General features: G+C 39.1%; 2 protein-coding genes across 3 annotated transcripts in view; both read left to right on the forward strand.

Annotated features, from left to right (window-relative positions):
- Polk (DNA polymerase kappa) overlaps positions 1-2,173 on the forward strand; it is a 46,510-nt gene extending 44,337 nt beyond the window's left edge. For both annotated transcript variants that reach the window (XM_042691118.1, XM_042691117.1), the window contains exons 14-15: positions 1,228-1,270; positions 1,443-2,173. In XM_042691118.1, the coding sequence (XP_042547052.1) occupies positions 1,228-1,270; positions 1,443-1,527 (128 nt within the window). In that variant the 3' untranslated portion in view covers positions 1,528-2,173. The remainder of the gene's footprint in view (positions 1-1,227; positions 1,271-1,442) is intronic.
- A 7,159-nt stretch (positions 2,174-9,332) lies between these two features.
- Ankdd1b (ankyrin repeat and death domain containing 1B) overlaps positions 9,333-18,072 on the forward strand; it is a 58,825-nt gene continuing 50,085 nt past the window's right edge. Inside the window, exons 1-2 of the mRNA XM_042690717.1 lie at positions 9,333-9,690; positions 16,096-16,199. Of these exons, the coding sequence (XP_042546651.1) occupies positions 9,333-9,690; positions 16,096-16,199 (462 nt within the window). The remainder of the gene's footprint in view (positions 9,691-16,095; positions 16,200-18,072) is intronic.

Consider the following 18,072-nt stretch of genomic DNA (forward strand, 5'->3'; position numbering starts at 1 on the left):
AGGAAAATATTCGTCACTTTAACATAGTTTATAATTAAATCAACAACTTTTGAAGTTATGGAAAATCCAGGTTGGGCTTGATTGAATGCAGAATAAACTAAAAAAAAAATAAGGTTTGGGGCTGGGATGTTGGCTCAGTGGTAGAGCGCTTGCCTCACATGCATGAGTCCCTGGGTTCAATTCGTCAGCACCACATAAGCATAAAAAGCTGGAAGTGGTGCTGTGGCTCAAGTGATAAGTTGCTAGCCTTGAGCTGAAGAGCTGTGGGACAGTGCTCAGGCCCACAGTTCAGGCCCCATGACCAACAAAAATAAGTAAAGTAAAAATTTAAGGTTTGGAGTGATCTAATTTAAAGAGGAGTTTCTTCAGAGAAGACTGGTCAGGATTCACAAATTAAATATAGAGACAAGAAGTGATGGATGAATGTATTTATTTATTACTTATTTGCTGTATTAGAGACTGAACTCAGGGTGCTTGACTTCTTGAGCCACAATAGACCTTTTGGCTTTTTAGGTGGTTTTTCAGATAGCATCTTGTACTGTTTGCCCAGGCAGGCCTCAAACTATAATATACCTATATATGCCTCTTGTATGGCATACCCCACCATATCTGGTTTATTTCTTGAAATCAGGTCTTGCCAATATTGGGTCGAGGCTAACCTTAAACCATGATCCTCTCAATTTCTACTTCCCAAGTAGTCATGATTGTCATCATGACTATTGCACTTATACAGGAAGCTTTTGTTCTAAGCTTTTTTGTAGTACCAACTACCAAATCAAATTCCAAAACCAAAATGAAATGAAATGCTAGTAAAACTAGTAAATTATAAAGTAGTTGTGCTATAAAGTTAGTTTCTGCATTGTGTATGTAGCTTTATAGTACCAAGGAAGTTTTGGGTATGTTAGCGAGTTTTATCTTTTGAATATTTATAAGTGTTTAAAAGGCATTGTGGCTCATACCTTTAATTCTATCAATTCAGGAGACTGAGAACTAAAGAACACAATTCTAAATCAGCCTGGGAAAGACAAATCAAAGAGATTTTTATTTCCAGTTAACCAGTAAAAAGCTGAAATTGGAGGCATTACACAAGGCATTACCCAACCTTGAGCCAAAAAGGATAAGCAAGTGCTGGAGATTCTGACTTCAATCCCTAGTACTGGTATCAAAAAAAAAAAATCTCAATTGTTTCATGTAGTTCATTTTAGAATTTCTTTTCTTCCTGTAAAGGTACCTCCAGCAAAGTACAGAAGACTGAAGCAAAAACAAAAAGGTATGATACTAAGAGCTTTAATAGAGCTGTCCAGGAAACTGGCATTATTTTTGTAGTCTAACTTTTAGGAGATGTTTAGTTGTATTTTATAAATCAGATGACATTTTAAAAGCCAGCTGTTTCCAATTTTTTTAATGTTCTTCAATTGATGATATCTTCTTTTTCATTCCAGGCCAGGACTGATGACAAAGTACTCAGCATCAAAGAAAACAAAACCCAACAATCCCAGACACACCCTTGATGTGTTTTTTAAATGAGCATTGAATATTTTTCAATAATTTTAATCAATTTTTAATCAGTTTTATAATCAATGAACTAATTCTCATTCTAAATGTACACATTCATTTGGTGAGGGCAAGTACAGTAATTCCTCCCTAAGTAGTAGTTCCTTTTCTAAGAATTTGAGATGTATACTGATTTACTTCTTTATGCCTTTTTTGTAATGAGGATTCCATTTCATTGTGAGTTGGAAATCAAACATGTTAGAGATCATTTTTAAATGAAAAGTGAAGGCTGGAGTGGTGCCCAATGGCACAAGGTCCTGGGTTCAATCACTAGCAATGAAAAAAGAGAAGAAAGAGAAATAGGATCAGAAAAATGCTTTTTAAATTATTTTGTAATTGAATTTATAATGAATATAAAAGCATAATTATAAGAACTCTCAGAGTTTTACACATTTTAGCATCTATTTTACTATTATTTTTAGCACTTAACTACTTGGTTTACATTGGACTGCTGCTATAGTTAGTTTTGTATCTTTAGATATTCTGTGAGCTTCATAATTAAAAGCTATCCTAAGTTCTGGGAGGAACATTAGTTTAACAGAAATAGCATGAAAGTTTTAATTACCTCAGGAAAATGATGTCACATTATTATCTGTGTTAAAAGGATTTTTACTCAAAATCTTGGTTTTGTGTTTTTTTTTCATTGAAAATTCCTCTCATAAATAAGCACTTGGTTCACTTTAAAAAGCAGTCTAAGCTGGGGGCTAAGGGCTCATGCTTGTAATCCTAGCTACTCAGAAGGCTGAGATCTGAAGATAGCTGTTCTAAGCCAGCCCAGGAAAAAAAGTCTGTTAGACTTATCCTCAATTAACCAGCAAAAAGCTGGAAGTAGAGCTATGGTTCAAATGGTAGAGCAGATATCTTGAGCAAAAAAGCCAATCAAGAGCATGAGTCCTTGAGTTCAAGCCTCAGTACAGGTACAAAAAGAAGAAAAAAATAGTTCAAGATTCAAAGTACATTTTTAATGGACTTTTTAAAGTAACTTTTTAAATTATACTTTCTATACATATGTAAAAAATATAAATAAATAAATTGTATAATCACTTTATTTTTGTTCTAATATCCAAGAGAAAATGTGCAACTCAAAAGATTAAAAGAGGGCTGGCATGTAGCTCAGTGGCAAAGGACTTGCTTAGCAAGTATATACCAAAAAGAAAAAGACAAAAAAAAATTTTAAGATTAATGAATATTTGAATATCTTATTCTCATTCTCTTAATTATGTCTCTGTGGCAATCATACTAATGTCTGGGAAAGAAGAAAGCTGAATTAAGTTATGTAACTACTTTGAGCCATATTATCAACATAAATTCTTATCAAAATCTATGTAATTGGAACATAAAGATGGAAACTTTAAGAAACTGAATTTTTTAATATTTTTATTTTCTATTCCTACTTTTCATATTTTAGCTCATTATGTAAATATACAAAGAAATAATATTTGAAGGATAGCTTCATTAGGACCTTGCAAAGCCCTAGCCAAAGGGGGTGACTTAACTTTTAATTACTAGCTTGAGGCTGGGAATGCGGCTTAGTGGTAGAATGCTTGCCTAACATGCATGAAGCCCCAGGTTTGATTCCTAAGTACCACATAAACAGAAAAAGCTGGAAGTGGTGCTGTGGCTCAAGTGGTAGAGTGCTAGCCTTGAGCAAAAGAAGATCAGGGACAGTGTCCAGGCCCTGAATTGAAGCCCCAGGACTGGCAAAAAAAAAAAGCAAACTTTTAATTACTAGCTTGTTTAAAATAGGCTTACCACTTTTTAGCATACTTAGTCTCATGGCTAATTTATTATAGCTAATAGCAAACAAAGTTCTGTCATTATAGTTCTTGATTATATGGTTTTCTATGTAAATTACGTATAAAATTCTGTGAAATACATATAAATTCTGTGAAAGTGATTTAAGGTATATGTTGGCTGTCTTTCCTGGTTTATTTTAATGCTATCAACATTAAATACTGAATTATAATACTGAATTGTTAGTGGTCAGGTGTAGTGGCACATATCTGTAATTCCTGGTACTCAGGAGACATAGGTAGGAGGATCACAGATTGAGGTCAGTCTAGGCAAAATGTGCCAGACCCTATCTGGAAAATACGGTCATCCCTCTATATTGCACTTTACTCCCTGTGACTTCACTGTATCGCAGGCTTAAAAAGCAAAACAAAAAAATAAATAATGATCCCTGACATATCACAGGAACTGTGTTTCAAGACCCCTGCCATAGGTGAAAATCCGCGAAGTAGCAATAAATGAACCACAATACAGCAAGGGACAACTGTCTAATGCTGCTACTTTGTGGATTTTCACCTATGGTGGAGGTCTTTGGAAGGTAACTCCCCCAGTGGGTGAAAGATCACTGAAACCTGAAGAGCACAAATGGGCTGGGGTCATGGCCCACATAGTAGAGTGCCTGGCTAACCAATGTAAGGCCTTGAGTTCAAATCTCAGTACCATCATAAAGTGTTTTTGAATTTTGGTTTAGCTGAATTAATTGAATGCTATCATGCAATAATATTTAATAATATTTTAAAATTGCAAATTTTAGTTGATATATTAACAGGTAGGACAGCTTTCTTTCTTTTTCTTTTATTTTTTGGAGATAGATGCTTGCTACATAGCCTAGATGGCCTATGTACTTAAAATCCTCCTGCCTCCAAATGGAGTACTGGAATTATAGGTGTGCATCATTCACTCCTAGTTTTCTTCAATTTTCTACTTTTTCTATTTCCTTTTTTCCCTTTTTAATAGCCCAGAATTCTCTCCACATTATTTTCTATTTGGTCTGATATATCCAACTCATTTTCTTTTTATTTTAATTTTTACCTGTAGCATACTTAGAAATGTAGCAAAACTATATAGTAATAAGCACCCATAATTCTACTTACTCAGAAGCTCAAAATATAAAGATCTACGTGGGAGAAAAAAGCTTGTCTCACATACGTGGTTCTAAAAAAAACAGTACCATTAGAAATATATTTTTAATTGTATTATTTTATGTATTAGGAAGAGACGTAATCAATAGAAATTTGGACAAAAGACTGGATAACACTTCACATGAAAGAACCCAAATGACTATGAATGTGAAGAGTCTCAGGCATTATTAGTATACTGGAAATGAAACACAGAACTACAAAAAAAGTGTTACTACATCTCCATCGTGTCCACAGAAGTGAAGTGCTTCAATAATAATAAGCTTTAGTTGTGATGCAAACCCTTACTTAGGAACAATCATTTTGGAAATTGTCCTATAGTAAACTCAATAAATACAGTGAATAAAATTTGTGTGAATAATTTGTCTACATGTTAGTTAAGAGAAGGGTTTATTTTTGTCTTACATGCCTACATTTTTAAAAATCTACATGGTATAGGAACTTAATAAAGCTATGTATATAAGGTGAATGTACAAATATGAACAAAGTATAAGTATGTGCAAAAGTAGTATACTAAGGGGCTGGAAAGGTGGCTCAGTGGTAGAGCACTTGCCTTGCATGCATGAGGCCCTGGGTTCGATTCCTCAGCACCACATAAGCAAAAAGAAAAAAGCTGGAAGTGACACTGTGGCTCAAGTGGTAGAGTGCTAGCCTTGAGCTGAAGAGATGAGGGACAGCGCCCAGGTCCAGAGTTCAGGCCCCATGACCAGATCCAAAAAAAAAAAAAAAAAGTAATATACTGAAACCCACTAAAACTAAAAGAAGGGATTAAAGAATAATGGAAGGAAGGAATTTTATCAAAATACATGTATTCATAAAATATTTTTTGTAATTAATATGTGGTAATATGAAACTGTACAAACTCAATAGCATTCCTATAAAACAGTAATCACCAATTAGAATGAAGATGCCTGAGTGGGAAAAATATGCCAGAATTTGAAGTTATAAAATATTACTGAAAGGAAAATAGTCTCTACCTGATAGATGAAGTATAATTCTGTTCATGAACAGGAAGAAACTATCCCCAAAAGTGTTCTGAAAGTTCAAACTGGGACTGGGAATGTGGCTTAGTGGTAGAATGCTTGCCTAACACGCATGAAACCCTGAATTCAATTCCTCAGTACCAACCACATAAACAGAAAAAGCTAGAAGTGGTGCTGTAACTCAAGTGGTAGAGCACTAGTCTTGAGCAAAGAAGCTCAGGGACAGTGCCCAGGCCCTGAGTTCAAGCCCCAGGACTGGCAAAAAAAAAAAGAAAAGTTCTAAGTGTTCTCAAAAAAAAAAACAAAAAAACAAGGTTTTTCTTAGAAATTGGTAAGTGGACCCTGAATATATAAGAACAAATGCTCAAGAATAAGATTAAACATGATTTAATATAAAGCTATAGTAATTATTTTAAGAGTGGTGTTGGCAAAAGGATGAGATTTATTGAGTATTATTAAAAATAGACTGAATAATTGGTTACTTATAGAGAAAAAATGAACTTTATATCTTATTGTATCAGGCATTCTCTGGACTACCTTCAGCTCTGAGTATTTGTGAAAAAGACTGACAAAATTCAGAAAAGTTACAATATTTATGATTACATTTTATAATCATAAAGAAAACTGAGCAAAGAAGAAAGAAAAAGAGAAATCAGCAAAGAGAAAGAGCACAGACAAATGGTTAATAACATGTGCAAAATAATTCTAACAAAGGAAATTTGCCCAACCCTAGGCTTTGAAGGTTTCTGCTTGACATCTGACCTTAACTACTCAATCTTCAGCCCTCCAGAGACCTAATGGTCTAGGCATCAGGCCCCAGGCTTCAAAACATGTATTCACTATAAGACACTTGTTGATACAAACCATCTAGCAAAACCTGTACATTGTGGTCCCAAGCTTTGGGCACATTAAAGCATTCTTATCAGGGTGGATAGTCCAAGGCCTCAGAGGTCACTTTCCAGGAGCTGGTCAAGGGCCAGTGGTCCTAAACAGAGGCCTTTGTTTGGAAAACACAGGCTTTAAAAAACCTGAGCCTACTAAACTAACCCCTTACTGAGCATTTAACAAGATAAATGCCAGATTCGTAGAATAAAGGATAAAGATCATTTGGGGTGACATTTGTCTGCCTCTTTTTTTAATGCAGAGAAATATCAAATGGAGTCTCAGATTAGCAGACTAGTCTACATTTGGAGTGTACCATTTGTATATAATACAACCAATAACAAATAGCTCAATAATTGTTTGCATGTGATAGTCTTCAATAGAATTCAACTATCTCTCTTTTTTACTATCTGTCTCTATATTGTTACTATAATTCATAGTTGTATATGTTGTGTGCTAATAGAACAACATTATAAGAAATAGTTGTAAGCCAGGTACCCATGGCTCATGCCTGAAATCTTAGCTACTTGGGAGGCTGATATTTGAGGATTACTGTTTGAAACTAACCTTGGGCAAGATAGTCTGTGAGATTCTTATCTCCAATGGTTTGTTAGGAAGGATCAAACCATTCAAATAAATTTGAAAGTGGCAGAGGAGGGGGGGGGTCAAAGCAGAGAAAAATGATAGAGGAATAACTGCAGCAAATAACACTGGGGGAGCAGCAAGACAGGGGAAGAGTTGGAAAGCCCAAGATCAGAGCAATGAAGTCCAGATCCTATCAAGCAGTGTCTTAGGGATTGGTGTACTTAGAATCAATCTGGTTGAGAAACTACTATTTGAAACTGGAGGAAAGACAATGTCTGTAATATACTTCCTAGCTTCTCATTTAGCCCAAGCTCTCAAGAAAATTAAGGACATGAAGTTCAAAGACAGCTAGAGTTATGTAATGTGCTTGTTTTCGGATTCTGCCTCACTGGCTAGAATAGTGTCAACAACACCAGCATGAAACGAGGCTTCATTTTCTCTAGTCAAAAGAGTTTTTAATAAATTTAAAGTGCTTGGTTTAAAATTATCAATTAGGATAACATAAATTACTAAGAGTATAATTCAGACCGTTCTGTGGTTGGCATTATGATTTCCACTGGCAGAACTCTGGCACTGTTTCTTCTGTTATTTTTCTTTCTATATATTTTCTTCTGATTTTGACAATTTTATTTGTATGCATAGTACATATGCACATAATTTTTCCCCACTTTTCCACTTAGATGTCAGAAATACTTCCCCCCTCCCACACACACATATTACACAGTCTTTATTCTGCATAGTATCCAATAACATTTAATCTGCATAGTTGCTTTAGGCCCATTTTTATATTGTTTTTTCTTTTCTGGTGGTATTGTGGGTTGAACTCAGGGCCACTCACTTGCAAGGCAGGCACTCTACATCTACCACTTGAGCCATATCCCCAAACCTTTTTGCTTTGGTTAGAGATTTTACCCAGGCCAGTCTGGACTGTGATCCTTCTATCTACCCATGCTTCCTGTATAGCTGAAATGACAAGCACATGCCTCCACACCCCAGAAGTGGTTGAAGTTGGGGGAAGGCCCCCGTTGGCCTCCAACTGGTATGCTATTTATTCCTCCCAAATAGCTGAGATTATAGATGTAAGCTACCATTCCCAATCCGTTCTTTCTTTCCTTTTTTTATTTGTTGATTTGGGGGATTGAATTTAGGGCCTGGGCGCTGTCCCAGAGCTCTTTGCTCAAGGCTAGCACTCTACCACTTTTAACCACAGCTCCACTTCTGGCTTTTAAATGGTAATTGGAGATAAGAGTCTCATGGGGACTTTTCTGCCTAGGCTGGCTTGGAATTAGGATCCTCAGATTTCAGCTTCCTGAGTAGCTAGGATTACAGGTGTGAGCCACCAGTGCCCAGCTCTTTTTTTTTTTTTTTGGTTGGTTGGTCATGGGTCTTGAACTCTGGGCCTGGGCACTATCCCTCAGCTCTTCGGCTCAAAGTGAGCGATCTACCACTTGAGCCACAGCCACTTCCAGCTTTCTGATAGTTTATTGAACATAAGAGTCTCTCGGACCTTCCTATCTAGGCTAGCTTTGAACTGTGATCCTCAGATACCAGCCTCCTTAGTAGCTAATATTACAGGCATGAGCTGCCAGTGCCTGGCTGCTGCTGCTGCTGCTGCTGCTGCTGCTGCTGCTGCTGCTGCTGCTTCTTCTTCCTCTTCCTCTTCCTCCTCCTCCTCCTCCTCCTCTTCCTCCTCCTCCTCCTCCTCCTCTTCTTCTTCTTCCTCCCTTCCTTCTCCCCCTCCTCCCCCACCTCCTCTCCTCTTCCTCCTTTTTCTTCTTCCTCCTTCTTCCTCCTCCTCCTCCCTCCTCCTCCTCCTCCCTTCCTTCTCCCCCTCCTCCCCCACCTCCTCTCCTCTTCCTCCTTTTTCTTCTTCCTCCTCCTTCTTTCCCCCTCCTCCTTCTTCCTTCCTCCTCCTCCTTCTTCTTCAAAGGAAAGTTCCGGTGTTCAGTGCACAATAATTTGAAAGAAAATCAAGTTTGAAATCAACATTAAACATAATTTATATTAAGATGAAAGTCTCAAATTCCTAAGAATGCAAAATATTCCTAAGAATACAAAGTAAAATAACCGAATTATTCCTCTTATTTGAAATTTATTTTGGGGACCAAAATTTTTTCCCTGCTTCTATATTATGTCACTTTCTAGGGAAAAAATCAGTCAAGAAAGATGATTGCATAATTATCAGAAGAGTCATGTTTTATTCTAAAGAAAGTCCTGGAGACCCATTTAGGAATTATTTAATATTTAAGTTCCAATAGCAAATGTTGATTATAAATCAAAGCAACATTTCTCAAAATTGCACAACTAATTAATGGAAATGTGTAGACTGAGAGTTCATAAAGACTTGTAGTTTTCTTGAGATATTCATTTCTCCTAGAACCAAACCACAGAAAGGTGCATGCCACACCTGAAGGCGGACTCTTCCAGACCAGCCCAAGGCAGGGCAGGGCCCTGGGTTGCCCGGTGGATAGAGTGGACCCGCTTCTGCGCTCCTGCCCCGCCAACCTGCCACCCAGCCTGCGCCCTGGGTCAGGGTCCCACCGGGCTCTTCAGCCCTCGGGGAGCCATGGACCCCGCCCGGCGCGCTCTGAATCGCCGGACGGCAGCCAGAGGGCTGTTGCTCCGGACGGCAGCTGCGGGGAGGGGGCTCCGGGACGACTGGAGGGGTGTCCGGGCTCGGAGTGGCCAATCTCAGATGCCTAAGAAGCAGGAGCAGCCTCAGGAGAAGGAAGCAGCAGGTTCAGGACACGAATCCCGTGAGTGTTGCTGGACAAAGTCTCAGGAAATTGGAAGGGGGGGGGGGGCGAGAAGAGGAGGGGGAGGCTGCCCTCCTGAGAGGCAGTGCAGTGGGCTGCATTCAGGGGACTGGAGGATTCCCAGTGCAAAGCCTGGGAACACTACGGGAAGGAAACTGGTACCTGGACCACCCAGGGGACCCCCATCCATCTTCCAGCACTGCATCCTTGTTGGCTGGCTTTCAGCTTTGGAATCCTCTCCTACCAACTTGTGGTTCATCCTCCCTCCCACCCACCCCCCCCCCACCCCGCGTTCCCCTACGGTGGGTGGAAGGAAAGTACTAAGGCTATTTAAAGAAATGATTAAGCCCTTTTGCAAATAGAGTTTCAAGTTGCTGTTATCTTGTGTCCTGACTTCTGGACCAATTTATTGTGTGATTTTAATAAGTGGCTTCAAAACTTGGCATTTAACTGTTTAAAGTATATACCTTGGGATTCCTGAACAGCACAAAGAGACTACACTGGTAAAGAATCTTCAGAATTTAAATCTGTTAACAGGCCCACTTTGAGCTGGTAGGGAAAGTTTTATTTTCTAAAGACTGGCCTTGGGAGCTGTATACCAGCTTTGTTTTGTTTTTTAATATAATGTAACCTCAGTTCATTCATTCTAGATGTACTTTCAAGAGCTTATTATTCTTTAGATAATCTCAGTGTGTGGATGTAGGAAAAAAGCTCTTGTAGAGCTCACAGAGTTGACAGACAAAACAAGCCAGGTGATAGTAGCTCATGTCTATAATCCTAGTTACTCAGAAGGCTGTTATCTGAGGGTGGAGGTTCAAAGCCAGCTTTGGCAGGCAAATCCCACAAGCTAGAACTGCAGACATAGCTCAAGTGGCAGAAAGCCAGCCATGAGAGAAAAAAAAAAACAAGCCAGTTGAGAGCACGAGGCTCTGAATTCAAGCCTCAGTACTAGCACAAACAAATAAATGTGTAAGACAATTTAAGGAAAGAGTCTGAGTGATGTGAAGGTCGTGAAATAGGGGATATGATTTTCACATGACACGGGAGAACTTTCAATGTGTGGTCAAGGCAGACAAGACAGTTACCTGAATGAGAGGAAGGAACAAGCTATAGAGAGTTCAGGTGACAAGCATGACAAAGGCTGGGAATGTGGCTTGGTGGTAGAGTGCTTGCCTAATATGCAGGAAGCCCTGGGTTTAATTTCTTAGTGCCACAAAAACAGAGAAGCAAGACAAGCAAAAGTCAAACAAATGCAGGGGGAATAAAATTGATATATTCTAGAAAAAAGGAAGATGACCAACCTGGCTGAGTGTGGAGAGTAAAGGGGAGAGCAAAGAGATCGGAGAGGGTTACAGTTGGGATCATAAATGTCCCTCAAAGTCTGATGTGTTGAAAACTTGGTCTCCAGCCCAAGGCACTAATGGGAAGTGGTAAGCCTTTAGTGGGTGGGGCCTAGTGGAAGGAAGTTGTGTCATTGGAAGTGTGGCTTTAAAAGCCCTTTTCTGTCTTTCTGTTTTTGTTTCTCAACTGCTATAGGAGAATAAGCTTCCCCTGCCACCCATTCTGGACATGATTTATTGTGTTGCCACAGGCACAAAGTAACAGGGCCACACAACTTGAACTGAAAGGTCTGAAACTGTAAACCAAAATAAATCTATTCTCCTCCTCCTCCCCACCCTTGCCTCTTGTTGGTGATTGAATCCAGGTCCTTGCACACATGCTAGGCATTGTGCTACATTCACAGACTCCTTTTTCTTTTTTTTTTTTTTAAGACATTCTCATTATGTAGCTCAGGCTGGCTTCAAACTCACAAGCCTCCTGTCCCAGCCTTCCTCGACTTATCATCCTTTTAATGTCTATGAGGTCTATAGCAATATGCCCTCTTTAATTCCTGATACTGGTAATTTGTTTTTCCTTGCTCAATCTGGCTAGGTTTTTATTGTCATCAAATAACAAGCTTTTGTTTTTATTGATTTTTTTGCTTAAAAGGTTTTTTTTTATTTTGCTTTTCTGTTTTGCCTTTTTTCAACTTTAATGTTTTACTGGAATTCACTTTGTGAAAGATGAATTCTTGAAGTATATGTTTTGACAACGCATGTAGACAGATAAATTGATAGAAGTATATAGATATATTTAAATATATAAGCCTACTATGCTGAACTCTTATTACTATATCAATATTGCAGGTTATTTTAGAAGATCCAGAACTTTGTACAAAAAACCTGAAGAACCTCTTAATTCTACTACTTCCCTTTGTTGTTGTTGTTGTTGTTGTTGTTGATCACAGGGCTTGAACTCTGGGCCTGGGCACTGTCTCTCAGCTCTTCAGCTCAAGGCTAGCACTCTACCAATTGAGCCACAGTGCTACTTCTGGTTTTCTGGTGGTTAATTGGAGATAAGAGTCTCACGGACTTTCCTGCCCAAGTGGCTTTGAACCATGATCCTCAGATCTCAGCCTCCTGAGTAGCTAGGATTACAGGTGTGAGCCACCAGTGCCTAGTCCTTTCCTTTTTTTTTTTTTACTCCCCCCCCCTCCTTTCCTTTTTAAATGTAGGTACTTAGCTTATTTATTAGAGACCTGTCTTCCTTTCTAATATAATTATCTTAATGCTGTAAATATCCCTCCAGGAACTGCTTTAGCTGCATCCCATATATCTTGACCTTTTAAAATATTCATTCAATTCAAAATAATGTCTAATTTTCCTTGAGATTTCCTTTTGACCCATGACCTAATATAAAAAGAGGACAATCCAATAATTCCAAGTCTATATTCCTTCTTGGCAATATTCTCCTAGAGTTGGCTATCCAACCCAGAACTGACTAGCCATCCATCCAATAAATAGTTACTGAGCATCTACTAGTCCTTGCGCACTAGCAGTATTTATCCTCTTCACAGAATTTGTATTCTAGAGAAGGAAATGAACAGTAGACAGTGAATATATGATCTCAAATAATGTCAGTGATATCAAGAAGAAAATGAAATAGGGCAGAGGACAAGAGAAAGGAGCCTGAGCTTGTTTTTCTAGTTTAGCAAGGTCCCCTTCTGTTCTGAATCTCTTTTCTCATATTTGCCCAGCTCCTAGAAAGCATTAGAAAGGGCTAAGTGTCAGAATAATAACACTTATCCTTTCCTTGATATTATAAGTAACAAATAAAAAGAGACTGTGTTGTAAAAATATTCCTGTAGATGTTTTATATGAGCAATATTGTTATGTTAACCATTTGAGTCATTTTGTCAATCCTGACACTATCTGGTAAGAGCTGGAGGCCTATGTATAGTTGGTTTCAAAGCTATAGTGAAATCTCATTGAATGCCAAGTTTGGAAGATGGACACATAATCAACCATCGTGAGTTTGCACACTAAATGAAAACAGGTTTTACAATGTCCATGTCATAGTTAGGAAACCAAAATGCAGAACTATTACCAGGTTGGTAAGTTGTGGTCAAGTCAAGTTCAAGTGTTCAAGTCATTGAACATCTTGAGCTTGAGCTAAAATCTAGCATGGGTTTTTTTTCAAGGCTCTGTTAAAATCACTGTGATGCTAAGCCAGGCATGGCAACACATGGCTACAATGCCAGCACTCAGGAGGCGGAGGCAGGATGATATATACGTCACATGGGAAGTTCTAGGCTTACAAGTTAGCTTACCATGGAGATAAAGATGCTAGCAGAAGATACTTCATTGTCGGAAAAGGACTTTATGACAACAAGAGCTGTAGCCACAGCATTGGTTTTCCTGTGAACTCACCAAGCCTCAGTTCACAAAGAGGATAGGAAGAGGACTGCAAACCTAGCCTTCATATAGAGCAGTGAGTGTGCCTCAAGACTGTAAGCAAACCCACCCTTTGCTCCAAAGAAAGACAGTATCTCTATTTTTAAGGCTGCTCTCTACACAGACATCCTTCAAAGATGATGATGATGATGATGATGATGATGATGATAAACAATTAGCCCCATCAAAGCTTCTGCTCATGGATTTGCAAAAATGAGGACTAGGGATCTGACTCAAGTGGTAGAGCACCTACCTTACAAGCAGAAGCCCTGAATACAGACTTCAATAGTGAAAAAATAATGTGCAAAAGCATGAGAAATCTGTCTCCTGATACAAAGCTGATTGAGATACCACCATTCTGTGGCACCTCCATTTAAACCCTGGCTTCCAGGGTAGGGGAAAATAGAACTGGAGGTCCAAAGTGACACACTATCACTTCTGTCTTCAGCTCATTAAACAGAACTTACCAAATGTGTCCAGGCTGGGATGTTTATCTTTCCATGTGTCTAGATGGAAAGGAAGAACAATATACTTATGAACATTAGCCTCTAGCAACATCACCTGCAGCATGGTCTTTCTCCAGGACCATTTAGCTGTGCACTTATAGAAACAAAGTAGCCATTGAGTTTTGCATTTTAACCACCCAGTTTGGTATAAGGAAGACTAATGAGTAATGAATGCTGGGGTTTTTGTTATTGTTTGCTTGCTTTTACTGGTGGTGGGCTTGAACCTAGAACCTAGACTCTGTCCCTGAGCTTTTTCACCCAAGGCTAGCACTTTACCACTTGGAGCCACAGTACCACTTCTGGTTTCCTGGTGGTTAATGGGAGCTAAGAGTCTCATGGACTTTCCTGCCCAGGCTAGCTTTGAACCATGATCCTCGGATCTCAGCCTTCTAAGTAGCTAAGATTATAGACATGAGCCAATGACACCCAGCTGTATGTATATTTATGTAGAAGAGATTTTACAGAATGGCTCTGTTATGGTCTGGATGTACCCTCCCTCCCCACACACAAACTCATTGAATTTTGAAGTGTAATAGTATTTCATGACAGAATTAAGAGGTATAGCCTTTACTTTGTTACTGAGTCAGGAGGCCTCCAGTGCTGTGAAAAGAAATTCATTTTCTCACAGATCTGGAGGCTAGAAGCCAAAGATCTATGTGTCCATAGTGTTGGCTTCTTCTCAGGCCTCTCTTCTTCTTCTTCTTCTTTTATTTTTTGTTGGTTGTGGGGCCTGAACTCTAGGTCTGGGCACTGTCCCTCAGCTCTTCAGCTCAAGATTAGCGCTCTACCACTTGAGCCACAGCACCACTTCTGGCTTTTTCTACTTATGTGTTGCTGAGGAATCAAACCCAGGGCCTCATGCATGCAAGGCAAATGCTCTACCACTGAGCCACCTTCCCAGCTCCAGGCCTCCTGTCTTATAGCTATCTTCTTTCTCCTTTGATCTTCCTCCATGGTCTTTTTTCTGTGTATTTCTGTACCCAAATATTATTATTATTATTTTTCAGAGTCTTGTGCATGGTACCCAAGGACTATGCCACTGAACTGCATCTCCAACATTAATCTCTTCTGTATATTCACCAGTCCTATCCGATTCTAGCTCACCTGGGTAACCTTGTTTCACATTTATTAACTCTTTAATAGCCTAGTCTCCATATGCAGCTACATCCTGAGGTAGTAGGGGTTAGGATTTCAGCACATGAATTTTGGAGAGCCAAAGGTCAGCCCATAATAATATCGTTCAGGAAGATACTCCTTGGTCTTTGAATGGACTTGGAAATGTTCTGAAGGATCTTTGGCAAAGACTTGGAAACTCTTCAGTAACACACTTATGAAATCTCTTATGGTCTTTGTCTTTGGAGATGTTTGGTTACTCATTCTGCTTAATCTCAATTCTGATATTATCCCCCAGGGTTCATGCTTGCTGTCTCTTGAGACCTCTCCAATTCCCCTACATGACAAAATCCTCAATAAATCCTGACGTCTTCTGTGGTAGTTAATAAAGCTTGCCATCTGAATGTGTGGTGTGTGTGTGTGTGTGTGTGTGTGTGTGTGTGTGTGTGTGTGTGTGTGTGTGTGTGTGTGTGTGTTAGGTTTATAGTAAATGCAAATCTACTTTTATGTCCTTTCATGTAAATGAAGATAAAACATCTCTCATCCAGCTTTTGTGGGGGTTTCTATGCTGGCTGTTTTGGAAAATGTCCCTGTAGGTCTGGCACTCTAACCAAGTTCTGCAAACAATGGTTTTATCTCTGTAAGTAGTACAAGCAATTGGACCCCTCCCTGTCTAATCTTGTCCTAACTTTTACAAACAATGTCCCCTGGGAAGTCTATAGCCACCCTCTTACCTCCAAGCCAGATACCACATTGCTAACTTCAAGGTGGTCCTCTTGAATAATGTTTTGTTTAAGGTCAGGAACATTCTTTAAGGGTGTGAAAAATACTTGTGATGTGAGGAGAAGATGGAATTGGGCTATTGCAACTTTGTAAAATATTCCAGCAAAGTTCCCTCATTCTCAGTAGCAAGCACAATGGAGAAAGTTTTTAGAGTTATAAGTTTGCCTTGCCCTATGAAAAGTGCCTTTTCTGTTTCCTCCTCCTGGTCATGCTTGTTTGCTTTCTTTCAGTCCTGCCTAATGAGAGAAGCTTTCAGAATGCTGCTAAAAGCAATAATTTGGACCTTATGGAGAAGCTGTTTGAAAAAAAGGTCAACATTAATGCAGTGAACATTGTGAGTAGAATTCACAAATATGTCACTTGTCACAAAGATGACAGGTGGCTTGGGATTAAAAATAGGCCAACTGAAGTAAAAATAAAAAAAGAAAGAAATTAGGCTGGCCGAGATGGGGGAACTCTCCCTCTCAGTAATCACTCAGTGATTACTGAGTGTTGGAGCACTGGAATTGGCTCTGGGTGTTTTCATTTATCTTACAAGAGGGGAAGTTCGCATGGTCTTTACACAATTCTGTGTGGTCTGTGGGTGGGCAAAAGAGCCCACTGTCAAGGTTATAGACCTGGACTTGGTCCTAAATTGTAGGCCTCACACATTCTGGCAATGCAGAACATCTTGTGCTATATAATCTTGTTTGTTTTCTTTTCATAATGTCCTTTGTGGTTTGGTTTGTCCAGATTTAAAATCCAAGGGAGTGTGTGGATTTTTATTTTACTGCTTTTGAAATACGCAGCATCCATATGTTGGACGAAAAGACCTTTTCTGAAACCTGGCCTGGGCCAGGTGCCTGGGCCTTGGGAAAGAAGTCCATTGTTAGAAACTGCTTGGGTTTGTGTGGCTTTCCAGATGGGCCCTTAAGACAGGCCTTATCAAGGTGAACAAGTTTAAGGTTACATCAACTGGATGATGATTTGGGAAGTGGGTGAAGATAGGGATGGCTGAGGACAGAATGCTAAATAAAGTTTAAGCTTCAGGATCCCTATTTCTCCAGGCCTCTTTCTAAGGTGTGGGAGGGTTCCTAGCAATATGTTCCCATGGTTATATGATTATTTTCATAAAACCTGAAAAACTAACAATTTTAGCTGCAATGATTTAACTTCTGACTGTTCCTTTTAAAAGGATTTCTTTAAAGTCTAAATTCAGGTTCCACAAAGTCTGTGTCTGTCCCAGGCAGGAAGACCACAAAATTAAGCTGCAAAGTTAAGCTTTACATGCAGTGGGAAAGTATTGTAGTATGTGTGTGTGTGTGTGTGTGTGTGTGTTTGTGTGTGTGTGTGCATGCATGTGTATGTATTCTGTTCCGGTCCTGGGGCTTGAACTCAGGGCGTAAGTGCTATCCCCAAGCTTTTGTGCTCAAGGCTAGTGCTCTACCACTTGAGCTCCACTTCTAGCTTTTTTTGGTGGTTTATTAGAGATAAGAGTCAGACTTTTCTACCCAGTCTGCATTCTAACCGAAATTCTCAGATCTCAGCCTCCTGAGTAGCTAGGATTACAGGTGTAAGAGACCAGCACCTGGTTGTGTGTGTGTGGGTGTGTGTTTGCCTATGTATGTTTTGTGTATGTTTGTTATGACTGTACATAATATTTATATCATAGAAAATAGTCAAATTTTATAGCATAACAATTCTAGGAACAAAAGGAAAAGAAAGGAAGGAAAGAAGGAAATGTAGAAGGGAGGGGAAAGTAATAAGCAAGGGTCTTTGAAGATAGTTTTTATATAATTTCAGAAATATTTATGAATAGACTATAGTATGCCATGTATTATGTCATATATGAGATAGTATATGGAAAAGTTAATATGACACTGGGAGATTTGTTTTGAATAAGTAAAGCAATAGTTATTTTCCCAAGTAACAAAAAATAGAATCTTTTATTTTCTGGTCCGGGGTCTTGAACTCTGGACCTGGGTGCTGTCCTTGGGCTACTTTTTTCAATTCTAGTTCTCTACCACTTGAGCCATAGCTCCACTTCTGGCTTTTTCTGCATACTTTATTGGAGATAGAGTCTCACGGACTTTCCTGCCTGTGCTAGCTTTTAACCATGATCCTCAGATCTCAGCCTTCTGAATAGGTAGAATTATAGGCGTGAGCCACAGGCATCCAGCTCAGAATCATTAATATACATTTATAGCTACTCTAAATTTCTCCATGTG

This window comes from Dipodomys spectabilis, unplaced genomic scaffold, assembly GCF_019054845.1.
Source record: "Dipodomys spectabilis isolate Male_0828 unplaced genomic scaffold, ASM1905484v1 ptg000140l, whole genome shotgun sequence".
In the NCBI taxonomy this organism is placed as follows: Eukaryota; Metazoa; Chordata; class Mammalia; order Rodentia; family Heteromyidae; genus Dipodomys; species Dipodomys spectabilis.